The sequence below is a fragment of the Dermochelys coriacea genome, chromosome 4, assembly GCF_009764565.3.
Source record: "Dermochelys coriacea isolate rDerCor1 chromosome 4, rDerCor1.pri.v4, whole genome shotgun sequence".
In the NCBI taxonomy this organism is placed as follows: Eukaryota; Metazoa; Chordata; order Testudines; family Dermochelyidae; genus Dermochelys; species Dermochelys coriacea.
The window spans coordinates 102,421,084-102,443,921 of NC_050071.1; the positions used below are offsets into that span (position 1 = coordinate 102,421,084).

A 22,838-nucleotide genomic window follows, 5' to 3' on the forward strand; every position below is an offset into this window, starting at 1 on the left:
TGACAGCAAGATTGTCTGGCTATGTAGACTCCCTCCTCAGGCCTTACGCTACCAGCACTCCCAGCTATCTTCGAGACACCATTGACTTCCTGAGGAAACTACAATCCATTGGTGATCTTCCTGAAAACACCATCCTGGCCACTATGGATGTAGAAGCCCTCTACACCAACATTCCACACAAAGATGGACTACAAGCCATCATGAACAGTATCCCCGATAATGTCACGGCTAACCTGGTCGATGAACTTTGTGACTTTGTCCTCAGCCATAACTGTTTCACATTTGGGGACAATGTATACCTGGTATACCTTCATATCAGCGGCACTGCGATGGGTACCCGCATGGCCCCACAGTATGCCAACATTTTTATGGCTGACTTAGAATAATGCTTCCTCAGCTCTCGTCCCCTAATGCCCCTCCTCTACTTGCGCTATATTGATGACATCTTCATCATCTGGACCCATGGAAAAGAAGCCCCTGAGGAATTCCACCATGATTTCAACAATTTCCATCCCACCATCAAGCTCAGCCTGGACCAGTCCACACAAGAGATCCACTTCCTGGACACTACGGTGCTAATAAGCGATGGTCACATAAACACCACCCTATACCGGAAACCTACTGACTGCTATTCCTACCTAAATTCCTCCAGCTTTCACCCAGATCACACCACACGATCCATTGTCTACAGCCAAGCGCTACGATACAACCGCATTTGCTCCAATCCCTCAGACAGAGACAAACACCTACAAGATCTCTATTATGCATTCTTACAACTACAATATCCACCTGCTGAAGTAAAGAAACAGATTGACAGAGCCAGAAGAGTACCCAGAAGTCACCTACTACAGGAACAGGCCCAACAAAGAAAATAACAGAATGCCACTAGCCATCACCTTCAGTCCCCAACTAAAACCTCTCCAATGCATCATCAATGATCTACAACCTATCCTGAAGGACGATCCATCACTCTCTCAGATCTTGGGAGACAGGCCAGTCCTTGCTTACAGACAGCCCCCCAACCTGAAGCAAATACTCACCAGCAACCACACACCACACAGCAGAACCACTAACCCAGGAACCTATCCTTGCAACAAAGCCCGTTGCTAATTGTGTCCACATATCTATTCGGGGGACACCATCATAGGGCCTAATCACATCACTATCAGAGGCTCGTTCACCTGTGCATCTACCAATGTGATATATGCCATCATGTGCCAGTAATGCCCCTCTGCCATGTACGTTGGTCAAACTAGACAGTCTCTGTGTAAAAGAATAAATGGACACAAATCAGACGTCAAGAATTATAACATTCAAAAACCAATTGGAGAACACTTCAATCTCTCTGGTCACTCGATTACAGACCTAAGAGTGGCAATTCTTCAAAAAAAAACTTCAAAAACAGACTCCAACGAGAGACTGCTGAATTGGAATTAATTTGCAAACTGCATACAATTAACTTAGTCTTGAATAGAGCCTGGAAATGGATGGTCATTACACAAAGTTAAATTATTGCCCCATGTTTATTTCCCCCCCTCCATCCCCCACTGTTTCTCAGATGTTGTTGTCAACTGCTGGAAATGTGCCATCTTGATTATTACTACAAGGTTTTCTTCTCTTCCCCCCCCTCCCCCCGCTCTCCTGCTGGTAATAGCTCATCTTAAGTGATCACTCTCCTTACAGTGTGTATGATAACACCCATTGTTTCATGTTCTCTGTGTATATAAATTTCCCACTGTATTTTCCACTGAATGCATCTGATGAAGTGAGCTGTAGCTCACGAAAGCTTATGCTCAAATAAACGTGTTAGTCTCTAAGGTGCCACAAGTACTCCTTTTCTTTTTACTTTATGTATGTATATCTTTGGTATTTGGAGTGGCTTATTTTTTCTCATTTTTCTTGGCAGCATTTTGTCCCATTTGTGGCTGAATGTTTGTTAAAGAGAGACTATGATCTGATTGGCCAGCTGTACTACAAAGATTGCCATAATCTTGATCAGTGGAGAAAAGGCTGGTTTGCTATAGATAAGTCAAGTCTATATTTTTGTCTTGAAATGGAGAATGCGCAAGAGGAATCAATACATCTAAGGAGACTGCAAGAGCTAAGTAAGATTTCAGAGAATATATGAAATGTATTAGCGTGTGTTCTAAGAAACTTATTCTGATCTCCGCTTTTGGGAATATCTGTGTAACATTAAAATCATGAGTATCAAGGAATTCAATGCACACATCCCATTGCATGCACCAAATGCCATCCCCATCCACTCTCATACCGTGCTGTCTGTATCTATATCTGTTTCTCTTTTTCCATTGGTTGCCCAGATTAAAGCCATTTTCACAGCATCATAGCTGGTAAACCAAGTCTAGTCTAGTTATAGCAATATCATTCTTACAAGTGTGTGGGATCATAGAATAATATATGACCTATTGGGTCTGTTGTCTTTTCTTCCTGTCAATGCAGAAACATTCAACATGTATTCTTGAGATGAATGACTGGTCTAGTTTTGAAGCATGCAAATTTACTGGAAAAAAATAATCCTCTTAGAAAACTATTTCGCCATCTAGTGTTTTTCACTGTTCTGTTACTTTGAGCAAAGGAAAATTTGATACCAATTTCATGATGCGAGGAAGATAGGAGTATATTTATTTAATACATTCTATAATATGTTACACTGTGCTCTAGAATAGAATAATTAGATTTTGGAGCCATCTTTAGTTTTATAATATAATTATACAGAGTAGGGTAGTATGGAATATAGAGCAGGGGGAAAAAAGAGTAGAAATTATGCTCTTCATAATTTTATTATCTCTTTCTATGTAGTTCTTCATACATGCTATTATTCTATCTATTTGTAGCTCTATCCCACTGGACAGCTATTACTGAGACTGTTTTGCACTTCAAAGCAACTTAAAAGCCAGCAGATCTCTTGGCCTCCTTTAGTTTCCCCCATCAGTACTGTGAAAAGCACCTATTTCTTCATGAATTCACATACCTCTGGCTCTCGTTTAATCTTTGGAATGCTTTTTGGGCTTGACTTACAGTTGCCAAGTCTGTGGACATCAAAATCTGAAACAATTGCATTGGGGATTAGTTAGTTATGAGAATTCAGAATTTCAGGGTTTTTTGGCTATGCATTGGTCTGTGCAAGGATGCAAGGAGGCCTAATTTTTGAATATTGCTCATTCTGCAAGTAGTATTGCTTCGATTCTGATGATGGAATGGACGTCTTGCAATACTAGTGTTATAATTTATAGGCTCCCAGACTGTCCATCCTCCTTAGGTTCTGACTTTTCAATTGCCAAAAAGTAAGCATCTTTCTCACTCATGAGGAAATTGAATTCTATACTGATAACTGAAGTTTACAAAATAATAATTCTTCAGAGTCACTTGCTACTTTTTCTCCCATCTTCTGTGTTCAAGCAACTGTGAATTTAAATAAAAAGAAAAGGAGGACTTGTGGCACCTTAGAGACTAACAAATTTATTTGAGCATAAGCTTTCATGACCTACAGCATCCGATGAAGTGAGCTGTAGCTCCCGAAAGCCTATGCTCAAATAAATTTGTTAGTCTCTAAGGTGATACAAGTACTCCTTTTCTTTTTGCGAATACAGACTAACCTGGCTGCTACTCTGAAACCTGTGAATTTAAATGAGGTATTGTGTATATGTGACACAAAAAATGGAAGCTACTGGCATTTGATACATGCACCAGGATACGCTTATTGAACTTGATTGAAATTCAAGATTTTGCTGTCTCTTGAGGTAGGTGGCAACATGAAGATACTCCATAGACTCTTTGAAAGAGATTAGCTATTCAAAGAACCCAGTTTGTAGATAGGTAAAACTCAGTTGAAGCATTTTTGTGTGTAGCAGATCTTTTACTGATTAGATAATACTGCTTATAAAAATATAGTGGCGTATGTTACATATAATCGATATGTATACTTTTATGTAAGCGGGTGTCTATGTATGTATGTGTACTTATGTATACCTATATAGGTTTTATGTTTTGTTTTCAGCAATCAGCAGTCTGATTCAAAATGGAGAAAAAATAGATGTCCTGCTGCTTGTTGAAAAAGGAAGGTAACGTGTTCATTTGTATATTATCAATTTTAAAACTAGTAGATGTGGTCTGATTTTTTTGGCTGATTGGGTTTTAGGATTCTTGCTTATCTGTCGTGTTTTCGCAGTTGTGGTTTCTAAGTAAATTGTGGCCTTTTAGAAGAAAAAAATTGCTTTGTTTATTTAGTAAATCTTAAATTTGTGTCAGAAAATGCTAACAGTTCATTTTAAGTAAGTAAAATTTTCATATTGAGAGATTATTCCATCAGTCATATCGAGGCCTCTTCAGAAAGTCCTAGTTTCCTTTCCCAAGTAGACAAAAAGAATGAGAACCCTTCTAAAAATTTCACACTGCTTCTGTTTTTACTTGACTACTATATGCCAGGTTCTTTATTTAAATCAATTTAGAAGTAAGAGTAGGTATGTGTGGTTCATCCTTTTTATTCTTAATTTAATGTATGACTTTAATCATTAACATCCTGGTAGAAAAAGGACTTTTTGATACTATTTGCAAGGGAATGTTAGTGAAGCAAAGTCTATTTCAAAGTAGAATTTTGTAGTTCTGATAACTAAACTGTGCAGTTTTCCTTGTACAAACAAGGACAAGTTTACTCAATAACTGGTCAAAGCTACTTCTTGACTGATATGAAACCTTTATAGAATTAAGATGAAAAGCTTGCATATTCCTTAGCTATGGTGTAGTTGGATAAAACTAAGTGAAGGATGGCTTGCCCAAGCCATTAGCAATTTCCTGCCAGCAAGATATCTGAAGGAAAGCAAGTGTGATGAAAACAAAACTGACAAGATAGTGATAAGGGGTGTGAAAATGAAACTTTTCTTCATGCAAGGTTCAGACTTTAGGAAAACAGCACTGTGCTGGAAGTCTGATATGGACGCCACTCTAAAGACATTTTCAAATTTAGGGGAAAGAACCCTTATCTGATGATGGGACTGTTGATAATTATATGCTATTAAGGGAGTGAACGATGTGCAGGTAAGTACTGAAGACAATGATATTTGGACTAGTGGCCCCTTTAAACATCTGGTGATGGCAGAAGATAGGTTGTTTTCTCTTTTATTTTTTTTTTTAAGGCCAGGAAGGCGGAGAGGAGCAGGAGGAGGAGAGAACAATTGCGAAGTTGCATTTTTGAATGATTTGATTGTCATTTATAGCAAACCTCCAATAGCATAAATACCTGTTACATTGATGTCCCAAGTAAATTATTGTCTTACTCTAGGAAACTCATCTGTGTCGTCAGTATTTTAATTCTCTCATAAGCACTGTTTTAATGTCCTAAAAATGTATTGCACATCATAACTGAAATGTGGCAACACAGATGGAAAACTAACACCTTTCCCGGAGATTCTCTTTTTAAAGAAACTTATTGAAAGGTTCGGTGATATAAAACACAGCTCAACTAGGGACCCAGTGGGTATGCTGTTCAAACCATAGTTCAACAGATTAATGCATACATATAATTTCAGAGATATCAGTGCTCGGAAAAGCTTCTAATTCTAAGTCAGATTTTATTATTGCTTTCATTATAATATTTCTGTCAAGCAGAGACAAGTTTTCCCTGAACTGCTTTGATAGTTTAATGGAAATTCTGAACTATTTGGAAGTAATTCCAGCAGGAGCATCCGCTGATTTTTTTATGGTGAGCATTAATATGTTGAATTTTTCTCCACTTAAGTCTGCCACACTAAATTTAAATGCATAGTGTTCACATTATCTGAACCATTAAAAGCCATATGGATATAAGAGCTTTGGCATAGTAATGGTTTCATAGGATATTACTCCATAAATCTCCAGGTTTTCAGCATGCCTGCCAGATATTTATCTGGTAGCATTAAGCAATTTATTGTGGCATGATTTTGAAGAGTTAAAAATACTACTTTAGTATGGTTTCTATTCAGCTTTGATATATGAAGACAGCAGATTAGTACATATATATGGAATTCCTCAATATTAAATTCACAGTTGCTTCAATACACAGAAGATGTTAGAAGTTAGTATTGACCAAATGTGTGGTGGTGGTGAAACAGCAAAGCCTCCAGACTTCCTATTATGTCCATGAGCTTGTGGTCATGTTTTTGTAGTGTACAATTTGCTAAATTGAGTTCCAGGGGCTTCTAGGCATGATACATCTATATTTTGATATATTATCATCCTTGGTATTACTTCATAAGTCGTTTAGAGAAAAACTGCACAATCCAAAATATCAATAAGCAGCTAACCGGAATGAGACAAGATGAGAAAAGTTTGTTACAGAACTATAGAACCTTGACAGTGAACAAAACACTTAAAAATTCTTTGCATCAGTTAATGAATCAAGATGGAGATTCCTGCCTCCTCTTTTTAAAAAAATACAGTTGGGGGAAGTAACAAAAATACCTTGGGCAAAATCTTGGCTCCAGTGAAGTCAATAGGAGTTTTGCCATTGACTTTGGTGGACCAGAGTTTCATCACATATGGAAACATAAACCATTCAAATGAACAAGAAACACTGGCAAAGAAAGGATAGGGGGTGGGTTTAACCATTTGCATAATTACTTATGAATCTTTGTGCCTTAAATTACACTTAAAATATACTTGTGCTGTCATAGCACAGGAGGTTTGGTACATAAAAATGATTCATAATGTGACAATCTAAAAGTTTGCTGACAAATTTAACCATAAAGGCACAGAGTTTTATTAATCTTGATGATATTCTAGTCATAATAATAAAGCTGAAAGGTGTTATTAAGTCTTAAGTTGTGTTACCTGAGCAAACCCTTTGCTTATTTAACTTAGGCTCCAGCCCACAGTGAAAAGGAGGAAGGAACCCTGCATGTATTTGAACTTTGAGAAAGCCTTTGACGAACGCTCTTAAGCAAGCTAAGTAGTCATGGGATAAGAGGGAAGGTCCCCTCATGGATCAGTAACTGGTTAAAAGACAGGAAACAGGATAGGAATAAATAGTCAGTTTTCAGAATGAATAAAAGTCAATAGCCGTGTCCTCCAGGGACCTGTTTTGGGACCAGCCCTGTTCAACTTATTCATAAATGATTTAGAAGAAGGGGTAAACAGTGAGGTGGCAAAGTTTGCAGATGTTACAAATTTACTAAAGATAATTAATTCCAAAGCAGACTGTGAGGAACTACAAAGAGATCTTACAAAAGTGGGTAACAAAATGGAAGATGAAATTCAGTGTTAATAAATGCAAAATAATGCACATTGGAAAACATAATCCCAACTATACATACTATGACAGGGTCAGCCCAGATGGCTACAGAACAGTGATAGAAGGCAGATATATTAGTCCCAGATTAAGTAGATCCCATTTCCCTGGGTAAGATAACAGGGGCAGTTCTAGAACAAGCAGGAACTTGCTGGAACCAGTTCAGGCAGGCAGGCTAATTAGGACACCTGGGGCCAATTAAGAAGAAGCTGCTAGAATCAATTAGGACAGGCTGGCTAATCAGGGCACCTGGGTGTAAAAAGGACCTCACTTCACTTAGGGAGAGGCGCGTAAGGAGCTGCAAATGAGAGGACGTGCTGCTGGAGGACTGAGAAGTACAAGCATTATCAGACAGCAGGAGGAAGGTCCTGTGGTGAGGATAAAGAAGGTGTTGGGAGGAGGCCGTGGTGTCTTCACCATTGTGAATCGATTGCTGCCACTCCACTGTCGACTCCGCCTGCGCCTCTCGCGGTGGTGGAGTACAGGAGTCAATGGGAGAGCACTCGAGGGTCGATTTATCGCGTCTAGATTAGACACGATAAATTGATCTCTGCTGGATCAATTGCTGCCCGCCGATCTGGCAGGTAGTGGAGAATTTCAGTGGGTAGCGGCAGTCAAAAAAAAAGTTAACAATATTAAGAACCATTGGGAAAGGGATAGATAACAAGACAGTAAATATCATAATGCCACAGTATAAATCCATGGTCTGCCCATACCTAAAACAGTGCTTGGAATTCTGGTTGCCCCATCTCAAAAAAGACATTTGAAATGGAAAAGGTACAGAGAAAAGCAACAAAAATGATTAGGGATATGGAATGGCTTCCATATGAGGAGAGATTAAAATGACTGAGACTGTTCGGCTTGGAAAAGAGATGACTAGGGAGATATGATAGAGGTCTATAAAGTCATGACTGGTATTGAGAAAGCGAATAAGTGTTATTTACCCCTTTACATAACTCAGGAATTAGGGGTCACCCAATAAAATTAGTAGGCAGCAAGTTTAAAATAAACAAAAGGAAGTACTCCTTCAAAAAATGTAAGATCAACCTTTGGAACTCATTGCCCGGGGATGTTGTGAAGGCCAAAAGTATAAGGGGTTTGAAAAAATATTTAGATAAGTTCGCAGAGGATAGGTTCATCAATGGCTATTAGTCAATGTGGTCAGGGATGCGACCCCATGCTCTGGGTGTCCCTAAGCCTCCAACTGCCAGATTCTGGGCCTGGACGATGGGATGGATCACTTGATAATTGCCCTGCTCTGTTCATTCCCTTTGAAGCATTTGGCAGCAGCCCTTGTCAGGACCAGCACCTCTCTGACTCATTATGGCCATTATTATGTTTTTATGTTCTGTTCTTCTGTGTGTATTTTTCACAAAAGAAGAGCCTCGCCAAGTCTGGCTTGTGATATGATGCTCACTTCAAAATGGAGGAAGACAGTTTTCAGAGCCTCTTTTTATTTTATTTATTTTAGTTTATAACAATTGTGTGTACCTGTCATGATTCAGGGCAACTGCACATGCATTTTTCCCTTTAGTGGTTCAGGAAGGGCCCCCACTCTCAAGCTTCCAGCTCCTTAGCAGATGCCTTTCTCAGGTGGAGACCCACGTCTCCCTCCCTACTAGGATATTCCCACATTGAAAAGTTCCCTGCTTTCACTGTTATTTCCAGCAAAAGAGAGTCTGCCTCAGCAGACCCGCTTCATTTCTTCCCTCAGAGACAGGGTAATTGCCAACAATTGGAAGTTCTCACACAGCACTTCCTATGCAAGCCTATTTTATTCTTAAGGTAAAAGCACTGCAGAGAAAACATATAAAAACAATAAAAGAAGTACATGCACGCTAATAAGCTTATCAGAGAGCACCCCAACTCTTGCTAAGTCCTTCAGATCCTCGAAAAGGGTTTATTTTGTGGTCACAAATTCCTAACAGCATTAGCTCAGAACTAGCACCCTCATGAAAAGTTTATTCCCTTCTTTATACAGTTTGAAGGTCTTTGAACTGGAGTTTTCAGGAGCGGGTAATCAGAATACAGCTCGTTGCTCTTCTCACTGTGTCTCTTCAAAAGGATGAATTCAAAGTTGGTCTTTTGCATTCTCCTCTCCCAAAGTATCTCCTAGGAAATCCACTTCACATGTATTGTCCCAAAAAAGTCCTTTGCCATTCCTACTATCTCCCAGATTTTGCATCAATCTGGTCTTCTGGCTAAAGAAGTTTCATACAATCCCACAACAGTACACAAACATTTGCATTTTCAATAAAATGGTCCCCAAAGGTGTTAAATGTAATTCAGTAAGGCTTGACTTAATTCTATAAGGTTTGCCCATGATATTGCAGGATCTGTCATATCTATTATATTGCCTTCCAAGCTTTGTGTGGTAGGTGGAAGGCATGTTCCAGGGTCATGTGCCTTTCTTGGAGAACATGGTACTTGCTGGTTCCATTCCATTTAAATCGATAGGGATTCAGTTTCAGAACTTTCATTGATCTCAGCTGTGGAAATACTGTATGTGGAGAGGGGGAGCTAGCCTAGTCCCAAACTTTGTAGGGATATTCCTCTTTAAGTATTGCTCCCAACTGTAATAAAAGTATGGATGACTGACAGGTGTCACACTTAAAACGTTTCTACTAGTTTGAGACAGATTTCTTGTTCAAGTAACACTTCTCAAAGGAATAGAAACTTTAAAGTGTAACCACTGTTGCAATGGTAAAAGAATTACAGCTGTAAATGTATATATTTTTTGTTGTTGGCCCCTGAGCCAGGAAACTCACTGGTATGTTGTGTATGTGTTTATATGGATATACACTGAATGTTGATTTGAAACTACTAAGATGGAGGGTCAGCTTTACTAAACACCTAAACAGACAGTTGCCTCAGGCAGCAAAATGTTTAGTGACTGTTTACTTTGTGATTTATGGTGGACAGTGTCTATGAGTCTTATGGCCTAGGGCAATAAGACTCCTAGAGGGCTAGTCTACACTGGCAACGCTAAAGCGCTGCCATGGCAGCACTTTAACGTGGCTTGTGTGGTCACGGCAGAGCGCTTGGAGAGAGCTCTCCCAGCACTCTAAAAAACCTGCCTCCACGAGGTGAGTAGCTACCAGCACTGGGGGTGCGGCTCCCTGCGCTGATGCACTGTCTATGCATTGGCACTTTACAGCACTGAAACTTGCTGCGCTCAGGGGGGTGTTTTTTCACACCCCTGAGTGACAAAGTTGTAACACTGTAAATTGCCAGTGTAGACAACCCCAGAGTCTTGCTATGGAGAAGCGCACAAGATTTTCATAGTTAATGTATGATGAAAGGCTTATGAGTAGGGGCCAACTTAAAGATTCTCAGTTACCACAATATCAGCGCCAATTCATTCTTCTACTTGTGCGGTGCCTTCTTCTTGACAGGATTCTTGACAATAGCAACATGGCATCTGGACTGTTTCACAAAGGCACCACCTGCTCAGGCACAAAGGTAATGGTCAGAGCATATAAATTAAGTGCAATAGGAAGTAGAAGATTGCTCTGACAGAGCTAAATCAGAGTCAACTGTTCTCAGAGTCTGTAGTATTTCTCTCTTTGAATTTCTAGCTCCTTGAAAAAGATTTGAGTGAGACAATCCATTAAGGCAAAACTCCAATGGACTTGCCAAATTTACAATCCTTTAAACCTATAAAACAAAGAATTAACACGTGAAATTTATTTTGATTTAAAATTAAAAAAAAATGCTTGGAACACGGAGGTATTTTGGTTTTGCCTGGTGACATTCAGTAAGACAGAGAAACTGGCTCGCCCTTTGCTGCAGCTATTAGGAACAGTAAAAGACTTATGACACTGTTTAAGTAAATTGGAATCTGTATTGAAAAATGTTCCCTCATCTGCTTCCCTGCCAGAACCTCCTGATCCCACCTGCAATATGAATGGAACTCCCCATGGCAGCCCTTATTGCTCACAGTATAGCCTCTCGTTACCTGGAGAACTTCACTGCCTCTCACCTGCTCACAGACTCATTCCACCATCAGAACTTCTTCCTGATCTTCTCCTTGAAGCAGCAATCCTTTTTCCATCTCCCGTATCTGGAGCTTCCACAGGGTAGCCTTATACTGCAGCTACGCATACATATCATATTTCATCCCTCCTGTTGGTTCCCCTATCCAGTTCGCTCCTTCATTCTATATTCCTAGTTCTCCTCCAGGCACTACCCATTTGGCAAATCCATCTCCCATTCACTCCCTATGTTTCCCTTGCTCTCCCACTACTGGGAGACTGATCAGTTGGGTTGGAGCGTCTAGTTGGCTTGCTGGTGGACTGTCTAGTGGGGAGGGGAATAATGTCTGTGAACAACTGTGGATGAGTAATGGAACATGTATTATAAATTATAACATAAAGTAGTATAATTATTTTTGCTGGGGTACAAAAGATATTGTACTGTAGAAGGTGTTGGTCAGGCTCAGCATTTTTAAGAAAAGGAAGTATTGACCTCTGGAAAGGTTTATGCTAAATCACTGGAGTTTTCCTTTGAGGAATAATGAATTGTTATACAGGCATATTTTTATTAAAGGTGGTTTCTTCAACAGACACTCCCCTCCCCCCGCCCCGTCCTGTTAAGTGTAGGTGAATATTTTCAGACCAGATCCAGATGGTGATGTGATCCAGATGGTGCTTGTTTCTCTTGCCCTTTTCTTGTACTTAAGGTATTTTTTTCTTATTTAGACAATAACCGCTTCCTACATCATGGCATAATTTAATTATACGAATGGTTCTTTACGTACTTTGCTTTCTTGGTTACCCTTTGATGTCAACAATAAAACTTCTTGTGAAATGCAATCATGAGCATAAAATGGGGTGGAAACTACTGACATCTGGGGTTAATCTAGACATAAAACACAAAGTTGTACATAGTTGAATGGACCTTGTCAGTGCCACTATCATGATAATGTGCAGGGGTATAAAGACCTTCAGGTGCCATTTGAAAGATCTCTGAACTTTGCTCTTTGTTGTTATACTTGTCTTATTCTGAGCAGCTTCTCCATTATTGTCCTCTTTCAGTTATGCCCTTCCAGTTAAATAAATACAACAATCTGCTTGGTAATTTTCCACACATACTTATTCCTAAGTGCCAGCGGAAAGAATGTGAATTGCTTAGGCCATGATCCTGCAAGCTGCTCCATGCTGGTGGACCTGCTTCCAAGGGCCCAGTCCTGCATTATAAATTTCTTGGGGCAGGGACCATTTCACCTCTGTTCTTACCACATTTGGCTGGCACATTGTCAATGCTCATCATGTGGTTTCTACTCCTAATTTTATGTCATGTGAACCTTTTCATTTTATCAGTTTTGTTTACTGGTAAAGGGAAACATAGATTAAGATGCTGTGGTTAACTTGCAGCACAGCTCAGTGTCCTTTATGACAGGTGGACCCTGGCTGAAATCTGATTCTTATTCCAATAATAAGCGTTTACTTAGATAATACAGCATTTGCTTAGTATGTTCCACTCTTACAAACCTTAATTTGTACAAACCACTTATTTTTTTGAGTAAGCTTTTAAAACCCTTATTGTAAATCTGCCATTTTGATAGTGCATTTTCTTAATTGTACTTTTACAATGTTTGTATTCAGTATAAAACATTTGGAGAGTATTTCATATCTCAGTTGCTGTGCAAAATAATTGTCAGTTTGTATGAAGGGCAGGCATTTTTAAACATAATAGAAAAAGGATTTGTTTTCAAAGATTATTATTTCTTTTATAAATTTCAAAGTCCATCTGAGAGTGTTATTGACAGGTGATTCAATCCTGAGCTGAATGAGACATGAGCCCCTTTTACTGTTTACTGATTTGTTTTGTGGCTGGATTTCTCTCTCTCTCTCTCTCTCTCTCTTTAGTAGTGGGTTTTATTGCTTTTTTTGCTGCCGTTTGGTGAAAAATGTGTTGGCAAAGAGATGAAAGTGACATCAATAGATGATGCTAGAGCCTCAAAGCTGTCCCCCCAAATATATATAGTACTACAGAAAATCTTGTAAACCGTATTACATGGCTTCCCACCAGAAACCCCCCGCCCCGTTTCCTGTTCATACCACCTTGCCATTGGTTTGTAATATCACATTCTTACAGACATACATACCAAAAATGGCTTAGGGTCAGTAATATGTTTCATCTGATTTGTCAGGAAAGGATAAATTAAATCTACTTTGAGTGCTTGCTCATGTCGATTCCATTCTAGGTGTGTGCGTGCCCATGTACACAGTCGTCAGAAATTTTTCCTTAGTGATAGCCATAAGGTTGGCTGTAGTGCCCCCTTGAGTGCCACGCTCATGCATTGGTATACTAGGCACCCTCTCAGTTCCTTCTTATCGCCTGTGATGGTTGGTCGGAGTGCCTTGTCTTGCATTGCAAGAGCATTAGCAGTTCTTACAGTCCATTGTTCTGTTGTCAGTTGATAGGTACTTAGCTAATTAAGTGTTAGAGTAGTAGTTTATGAGTTAGAGTCCCAGCTGGGACTTCGCCTTTGAGTGGGACATGCCCCGTTCCCCAGGATTTAAGCAATTTTCATCATCCAGCTGGCCAATACTCATTAGTGACCCCCATGAAAGCTGTTTAAAGTGTTTGGGGGAGTCCCACAAAAAGGATAAGTGCAGAATCTGCCAAAAATTTTGCCTCAAACTCAGAAGGAACAGGATATCCATTTGGGGGCCCTCCTCATGGAAGCTGTGCTTCATCCTACCTTGGAGCCCTCTCGATCAGACTCCATTCCCAGCACATCTGCATTGGTGCGCAGAACATCGGCACTGGAATCCACCCAGCACTATTTCCTCTCCCCAGTGCCTAACAAGCAGTTGAAGTCGACAGGTCTGCCGGCACCGCATAATAAAGGGGCTTCGGGTAAAGGACCTGTGTCAGGCCACGTGCCCTCCCCGGAGCTGCTCAGGGAAACTGCTGCGGTCAGACCCCCAGCCCAGCCAGGGAACTGCCTCTGACTCCTCGGAGCGGCAGAGGGTACTGGCCCCTAGTAGGGTCATCTGTACCCGAAGCGGGCCTGGCAGCCAAAGAGCAAGTAGGCTGGCCAGCACAGCAGATGTCAAACCAGGCAAAGGACCCGGCCAGGCCCCAGCATCTACGGTCAAGCTGGTGATGGGACTGCCCCCTAAAGCAGAGAATCATTCCTTATTGCAGGCATTGGTCGCCATCACTGTGACCTCAGACCCCGGCACTGCAGCCTCGGTTCCTGGTTAGATGAGACAGGTCCCAGACACCAAGATCTCCTCCTGAAAAGCATGGGACACCTGAGTCACGACGCCAATCCTTGGACCCATAATACCGTCGGGGCTCCCACCAGAGTGCACCACAGCGCAGATCACCATTGCCTAGGCAGTCTCTCGGGCATCGATCCACCCCAGTGCGGGATTGTCCCTGGCCATGGCACCAGTCTCCAGCTCCCCAGTACCACTCTTTGGGCAGGCACTGGTCCTCGCCCTCTCCTTACCAGTTGCTGATGAGGGTCATTTGGCAAACTCAGGAATTTACATCTCCACGTTGGTCACTGATGGGATGTTAGATGGGGTGGGATCTGAGTTACTACAGAGAATTCTTTCCTGGGTGGCTGGCTGGTGAGTCTTGCCCACATGCTCAGGATTCAGCTGATCGCCATATTTGGGGTCGGGAAGGAATTTTCCTCCAGGGCAGATTGGAAGAGGCCCTGGGGGATTTTTGCCTTCCTCTGCAACATGAGGCACGGGTCAGTTGCTGGAGGATTCTCTGCACCTTGAAGTCTTTAAAGCATGATTTGACAACTTCAATAGCTCAGACATAGGTTAGTTACAGGAGTGGGTGAGTGAGATTCTGTGGCCTTCGTTGTGCAGGAGGTCAGACTAGATGATCATAATGGTCCCTTCTCACATTAATGTCTATGAGTCTATGAAAGGTGGGGCCAGGTTGCCTATCCTTTGCCAGGAAGCCCTCAGGCTCTGGAACTTCTGTGTACAACATGGCATCCATTTTGTAGCTGCACACCTCCCCAGAGGCAAGAACACTTTGGCAGATCACCTCAGTAGGACCTTCTCATCCCGCCACGAGTGGTCCCTCCATCTGGATGTGGTCAGCTTTATCTTCCAGAAGTGGGGAACTCCCCAGGTGAACTCGTTCACATCCAGGCAGAACAGGAAACGCCACATTTTCTGCTTGACTCGAGGGATCGACGGAGGCTCCCTGTTGAATGCTTTTCTGCTCCTGTTGTCGGGGGGCTCTGTTGTACGCCTTCCCTCCAGTGCTGCTGATTCACAGAGTCCTCATGAAAATCAAGCAGGACAGGGCAAAGGTGATCCTCATAGCGCCAGCTTGGCCACATCAGCACTGGTTTGGCATGCTGCTGGACCCCTCGGTGGCTACTCAGTTACAGCTGCCACTTGAAGACTTACTGTCCCAAAACCACGACAGTCTTCTGCATCTGAACCTGACGGTGCTCCAGCTGACCGCTTGGCTACCACATGGTTAAATGTGGAGGAGCAGGAGTGCTTGGCTGCTGTTCAGCAGGTCCTGCTGGGCAGCAGAAAGCCATCCACCAGAGCGATTTACCTGGCCAAATGGAAGCAGTTCGCTTGTTGAACCTTGGATAAAAGTATTTGGCCCGAGCAGGCCTTGCTGCAGTTGATCCTGGACTACCTTCTGCATCTCAAGCTCCAAGGCCTGTCCCTTTCATCTATCAAGGTTCATTTGGCTGCTATTCAGCCTTCTACCCGCCACTTGAGGGTAAGTTGGTTTTCACCCAGAACTTGACTGCCAGGTTCCTCAAAGGCCTTGAGCACCTCTACCCGCAAGTCAGGTACCCCGTTCCGTCATGGGACTTAAATCTTGTGCAGTCACGGCTCGCGGGACCCACTTTGAGCCTCTGGCTTCCTGTTCTCTCCTCCTCCTGTCCTGGAAGGTCGTGTTCCTAGTTGTGATAACATCCGCCCACCAGGTAACTGAGATTAAGGCGCTTACCTTGGAACTGTCTTCCACAAAGACAAGGTCCAGCTGCGGCTGCACCTGGCTTTCCTGCCCAAGGTGGTCTCAGTTTCATATGGGCCAGGACATTTACTTACCTGTCTTTTTTCCAAAACCGCATTAGTCGGAAGAGGAGGAACATAGATTGCATTCCCTAGATGTCAGGAGGGTGCTAGCCTTCTACGTCGAAAGGACCAAGCCATTCTGCAAATTGACGCAATTGTTCATTGTGGTGGCCAACACGATGAAAGATTGTCCTGTGTCCGTTCAAAGAATTTCTTCTTGGATCACTGCCTGCATTCGCTGCTGCTACGATCAGGCAAAGGTGCCATGTCCAGTGATCATAATTGCCTATTCAACCAGGGTGCAAGCCACTTTGGCAGCTTTCCCAGCCCATGTGCCTATCCAGGACATTTGTAGGGCAGCCACGTGGTTGTCCATCCACATGTTCATGCCCCATTACACATTTACCTAGCAGGCCCCGGGTGATGCTGGCTTCGGTAGAGCAGTACTGCAAGCCACTAGGCTATGAACTCCAAGCCCACTTCCAAGCTATTGCTTGAGAGTCACCTAGAATGGAATCAACATGAGCAAGCGCTCGAAGAAGAAAAAATGGTTATCTACCTTTCCAAGGTGTTGCTCAGATCCATTCCATTACCCACCTTCCTACTCCTCTGTCGGAGTTGCCGGCAAGAAGGAACTGAGAGGGCGTAGGGTTTGCAGCGCCTAATATACCAAAGCATGAGCACGGCACTCAAAGGGGGCATTACAGCTGACCCTACAGATACTGCTAAGGCAAAAATCTCTAACGACTGCACCTCGGCGCGTGCACACCTAGAATGGAATGGGCATGAGCAACACATCTTGAAGAACAAGAGTTATGAAAAGGTAGGTAACTTTTTCTTTTTTTTTTAAATACATAGCACTGTTAGCTGTACCCACATTTTGACTGTCTCATAAGATTTAGATTAGAGCTTGGCAACAAAAGAGTGTGTAATTCAAGTAAGTAAATTAGTTGAAAAATACATTTTTTTTCAGGGAACCAAAACTATTTGCTAATTTGGCGAATAGTTTTGACTGGGGAAAAAAACCTGAAAAAATAATAATCATAAAAATAATCGTAATTTTGTGAACCTCAAAATGTTTCAGTTTCGACATCTCATTTTCAATTGAGATTTTTCTAAACAATCTGTCATTTTGAATTGACGGTTTGGTTCCAAAATGTTGTTCGATCAAAATGAAATGAAAAACTGGGAAGAGGGAAAAAAAAAAATTTGGTTGACAACAAACTGCATTTTTCTCAGTTCACCAACAGAACTGAAAAATCAATTACGTGCTCAGGTCTAATTTAAATGAAACTGTAATGTATTTGCTGGGGGAGGAGGATTTGAGTCCAGTGATTTTTTTTGGGGTGTGTGGACGGGGCAGTAGCCATGGCTGGATCTCATTTTCCCTCTCTCTTCCTGTGTGGTGCTGCTATACATGCTGAAACTGCTTCTCCAGCTACTCCTGTCTGCTTGGCTGTCTCTGCCCTGGAGTTTGGGGTAGGGTCAATGTTATATTTTTGGGAGAAGCTTGAATACCTACTTTCATACACTCAGAGTTTAAAGCCAGAAGGCACCTCGTGCATAACATAGCCCAATACCCTGTCCAGCAGTTGCAGCCAAGTTCTGCAGTAGTAGCAGAATTTTCCAGCCATGGAATCCTGGAAACCACAGGGCGGTCATCAAAATATAGCTCTCCTTTTCTTCATTCTTTGTTACAAGGAAGCCACATTTGCTCCTTTACTAGAATTAGGATCTATTATGACAGCTTTCAAATTTTAGAAAACAAGGTGATTATCAATTTACAGTATATTTTGGTATGCCACTTAGTGACTCTGAACTGAATGGAATAACTTGACAACACTGAAGATATTTGTACCTACAGTATCCTGCTTTTCTATGTGTATTAGAATTCTGTGGGTAGTAGAAAAGAATGTATTGAGGTTTCCATTCACTTCCTTTGAGCGATATTCAATCACAAGATAAATCCTCTTATTTTTCATCAGCAAAAAGAATGAATAATGCATAAGTATGATTTTGCAGAGAATGCTGTGCCCATCATATTGGAAAAGAACTGAAAGGATCCTCCTCCTCTTCACTAGCATTCTGAATGGCTGCCAAAAGGTGCTTGGGAGCAATGCATTATCTACTGTTAACCTCTGCCCCAAGAGTCTGAGAGCACGGCCCCGGCAAAGCTCTCCTCTCTTTGTGCCCAGTGTGAGACAAACCAGCCTAATCGTTTGCCAAATGGTACAATGTGTGCTATCAGATAAGGACAGGTGGTAAAGCAGTACTTCTGAACAAGTGGTACTGGGAGCCAAATTCTCAGAGAAGCAGTTCAAAATGGTGACTATAGCTGCTCACCTTTCTGCAGCCCCAGAATGATTTTTATTTTCATAATCCTTATTCGCAAAAAGAAAAGGAGTACTTGTGGCACCTCTGAAACCTATAATCCTTATTGGAGCACACAGGGAGATTTAAAATCAGGCCAGATAAGAGCACGTCTATTGTCTGGGTACATATTTGAAAAAGGTCTCGAAAGTGCAGGGCTGCTTCAGTACCTCCTGCGTTTTGCACCTTTGATCCTGCCAAAGGACCTGGCAGGCCTGAAGGCAACTGAGGCATCACTTGGCTGGTCTTGGCTGTGCTGCAATGTGCTATGAATGAGATGGGCACAAAATGTTGTAAATAAATAAAACGTTACTAATTCATAGAGTTCCGTGATAAACAGTCACAATAAATCTGGTTCATATTCTCCTCCTGCTGGAAAAGGAACAAAGCTGGGAAAGGTCTTTAGATAACTGAACGCTTTTGCCATAAGTAGACCATTAAACAAGTCTTGGATCTGCCTCCCAGGAACCAAAGCTAAGTAAGGGCAAACAGAGTGAGGATTTTTACAGTTTAAATAACAGCCAAACAGAATGGCTTGGGGTAAGGAAATGAATAAAGAAACTGGCTACGGTACTCTTCCGTGGTGCTCCAAGTGCTTAGAGTTTCTTCTCCCCATCCTGCTTCCCTCCCCCAGTTCTATAAAATTCCTGGACAGTCACTGCTCTGTGCACCAAAGAGGATGGGGGAAGGGAATTAGTTCAGGTAGCTCAGCTTTCCCACAGGGACTTCCTCCATCCACCCCCCTTGGCCTGGATTGTCTCCAGTCCTGGATCTTGTGGAGAAAACAGAAAAGAGAAGGAAACCGTTAGTTAATCTTGTAAAGTTGAAAGTGAGGCTGTGGTCTCTACTGAACTGTGACTCAGTACTGAGTGTGCACTGCAGGAGTGGGTGCACAAGAGCAAAAAGAATAAAGCATTAGTAAAGGCCCCATCCCAAATCCTGTGTCAAGGTCCATTGATTCCATTCTGTCTCTACTGTAACAGATGCTGGCACCAGTATATAGTACTTGTACTACTGTAGATAATATTTTGCTGAAAAACAAAAGCACTAAAAGTAGAATAGGCAACATCCTCCTGCAGTATATTTAAGTCAGATGCTCTGATGTCTTATTCCAAATATTACCTTGAGCTCCTGAATCTATTTTCGGGTATTCATTTTTCATGAGAAGTACTGTGCTGTTTTGGAAAAGTGAGAAGTTTTCTATCTTTTCCCTTATTACTGTTTCAAAATATTTTCCAACTTTGCAGAACATTATACGTCCATGGTCATACGAAGTTGGATTTCACGGTCTGGCATACTGCAATTGAAAAAGCAGCACGTACAGATGGTAATGCCTTACAAGATCAGCAGCTTGGCAAAAATGACGTTCCTATTACAGTGAACAGCTGTATAGCATTTGTTACACAGTATGGTAAGTGGAGTAGAGATTTTACTCGACTCGCTGAACTCCTAGGATCATTCGTATAATACTTAAGAAGCATCTCTATCAGATTGCATTGAATGAGTTTATGTGCTACTGTATATAAAACCCAGACTCTTTTATTAACCCTGTCACTACTTTCAGCAGGTGCTTTGTGTGGCAGTAGTTTTTAATGTGTTAGAGATATATAGTGCAAAGTACCTGATTATAAGTGAAACTTTGGGAAATGCAACTTGAATGTGGCTGGCAATCCATGCATCCCCTTTATAATTTTATGTTGTGGAGTTTGATTCACTGCATGGTTAAGCCCAAGCTTTAAGCCCTATATGGCAGAAAATCTGCCGCATGCAGTTGTACAAGCTCTCTGCAACCCCCGCTGCACCTGGGCACCGAGAGCTGGTCAGCTGAGCCCAGGAAGTGAATAAAGTCAACCAGGAAGAAAGAGCAGGCTGAGCACATGTCCTAAGAGATCTCCACAGACTGTGATCCCAGGCTGTATTTTTAAAGCTACAGCTCCCTTTCTGACCTCTTTTACCTCTTTTGGCAGAACAGCCAAAGGAGGGCAGGGGCATCTATCCTTTACCTCTATCCAGGTAAATCTCTCTGAAGCACAGTTTCCAGTATAGTGTGTGTGCAAATTGCCTTCACCCTTTGCACCATTTGATAGTTAATCAAGCCTACTCTTCTGAAGTGCTATATACTTATTAACCCTATAAAGTCATGCTTCCAGAATATTACAGTGTCCGTGGCCTCTGTTAGCATGGAATAGGTTTAATGAAACATGCGCCACACATACATATTTTAACATTGATGGTTTGTCTAGCTGAATAACTTTTGTTTTGAATATGGTAACGCTTTCTTATGGTAAACCGTGGTATCCCAAGGTGTGGTGTTCTTGGCTGAAACCAAGAACAATTGTTTGCTTAATAATTTTTGATTCATTTGCAAGCTGAAGAATTTTTATAAATAACATTTTATTCTCCCAGGCATCATAATCTATTTGTATGCGTTGAACTGTTACTGAAGCAAAGGAAGTGTGATGCTGTAGTTATGAAGGCGAAGGCACGTTTGCTGTAGTTATGAAGGCTAACCCCTTGTTTTCAGACTTTTTAACGTCCCTTTCAAAAATTATCCTCCGGGTTGAAATGCTTGACTTCAGCTCAGAGGAATATGAGCTTTTTAATGGGATGATTATGATAATAATTAGTATTCTGAGTGTGGGAGAAATAAAGTGTACTCATCTGAGACACTTATCAGATGCTTATTTCTTGCTAGCATACTGGTTTCTACTTAAAACATGCCTAAAAGGAACAAATTGCCATAAATTAATTTACCAGGCCCCACAGCCAAGGTTAACAATGCGGAACCACTATCAGATGATAGTGCTTTTAGATAACACAGTAGAGGTGAGTTTGAAGGAGAATGTAAGCTGGTGATTTTCAAGGATTTTGACAGAGTTCCCCTCCAAACATAAAGGGTCCCATGGAAGAAAGCAGGGATGTGCTTGTCGGAAACATGAACAAGCTGGCAGCAGAGCTGGCATGGTTGGCAGCATTTTTAAGGAGAAGCAAGGGAAAAGCAGCTTCTACAAAGAGAAACAATTAAACTGACTACACACACAGTGCTGTCAAATGCACACAGTTAACAAACTCAATATAAACGGCTTTATTTATCTGTAGTAGTCGAAGGTGAGGTTCATAACATATTTTCAGATGTGTTCTATTTCAAATTGGCAGTGTCTCTCTAAGCTTCCAATCCACCCATGGGAATAGTGGAATTGCCAGTGGCTCCCTTGTGGTGCCAGTGGCTGGAACTTGTCCACCTGAAAATGAGAGAGAGAATCAGCAGAGCCGTCATTAAGGCCTCGAGAGTTAAACATCTCAGAACAAACACACACACTAAAATCATACCTTTGGATGAGTCCTGAAGGGTGGCACAATTGGTCACTGGGGAAGGACAGAAGTGCAGATATATTAAACCGAAAATAAATCACCTTATATAAAGAGGCAGCACTCTTTCCCTTTATCATGCCTTTTATGATGATTATAAGAAGTCCACAAATGATTGTTGGAATTTGTAATTTTAAACTTTTCCTGAAGTAGTGATCATAGAACAGTTTGGCATTGATAACAATCCACTAGGAAAGAGGCCTATGTTAACTGTAACTGGGTTTGGTGGTGCTGGTCAATGTTGTGTAAGGAATAACGTTTTGATTTTAAGGTAACATTTGACTTTTCCCTTGTGTTCCTGTATTTAAGGTTTAGGTAGCAAACGTATCTACTTAAAGAATGGTGATCCTTCCCATGTGAGTGAGCTGCTAGAGAGCTTCAAAAAAGATGCAAGAAGAGTTAAACTGAGAGCTGGAACACATCAGCTGGAAGTTGTGACTGATGTACTGAAATGTTTCCTGTCTCAGATAGATGATGCACTTCTCACAAAAGAGCTTTATCCATTTTGGATCTCTGCACTAGGTAATAAATGCAGGACAAAATAAATAAGTCTTGTTCATAGCTCAAAGTGGTCTTTTAGGAAAAGAACATGTAAATGTGAACTCTTATTAACATTTTTAATACAAAATACTGTATTTTATATTTAATATATATACACAGAGCAAACATTAGATTATTGAATAATCAATAAAAGGATTCTATATATATATTACAAAAATCACTTTGAGAAATTATGGGTGAAATCTCAGCTCCACTGAAGTCAGTAGCAAGAGCATTAATTTGTA

The 22,838-nt window shown here is 41.5% G+C and overlaps 1 protein-coding gene across 7 annotated transcripts in view; it reads left to right on the plus strand.

The window, feature by feature from the left end:
• ARAP2 (ArfGAP with RhoGAP domain, ankyrin repeat and PH domain 2) overlaps nt 1-22,838 on the plus strand; it is a 194,189-nt gene that overhangs the window by 108,559 nt on the left and 62,792 nt on the right. For all 7 annotated transcript variants that reach the window (XR_006281136.1, XR_006281135.1, XM_038400790.2 and 4 more), the window contains exons 18-21: nt 1,907-2,105; nt 4,019-4,082; nt 19,932-20,095; nt 22,363-22,575. Coding sequence is in view for 5 of the 7 variants with exons in the window: in XM_038400790.2 (XP_038256718.1) it covers nt 1,907-2,105; nt 4,019-4,082; nt 19,932-20,095; nt 22,363-22,575 (640 nt within the window). In the remaining 2 variants the exon portion in view is untranslated. The remainder of the gene's footprint in view (nt 1-1,906; nt 2,106-4,018; nt 4,083-19,931; nt 20,096-22,362; nt 22,576-22,838) is intronic.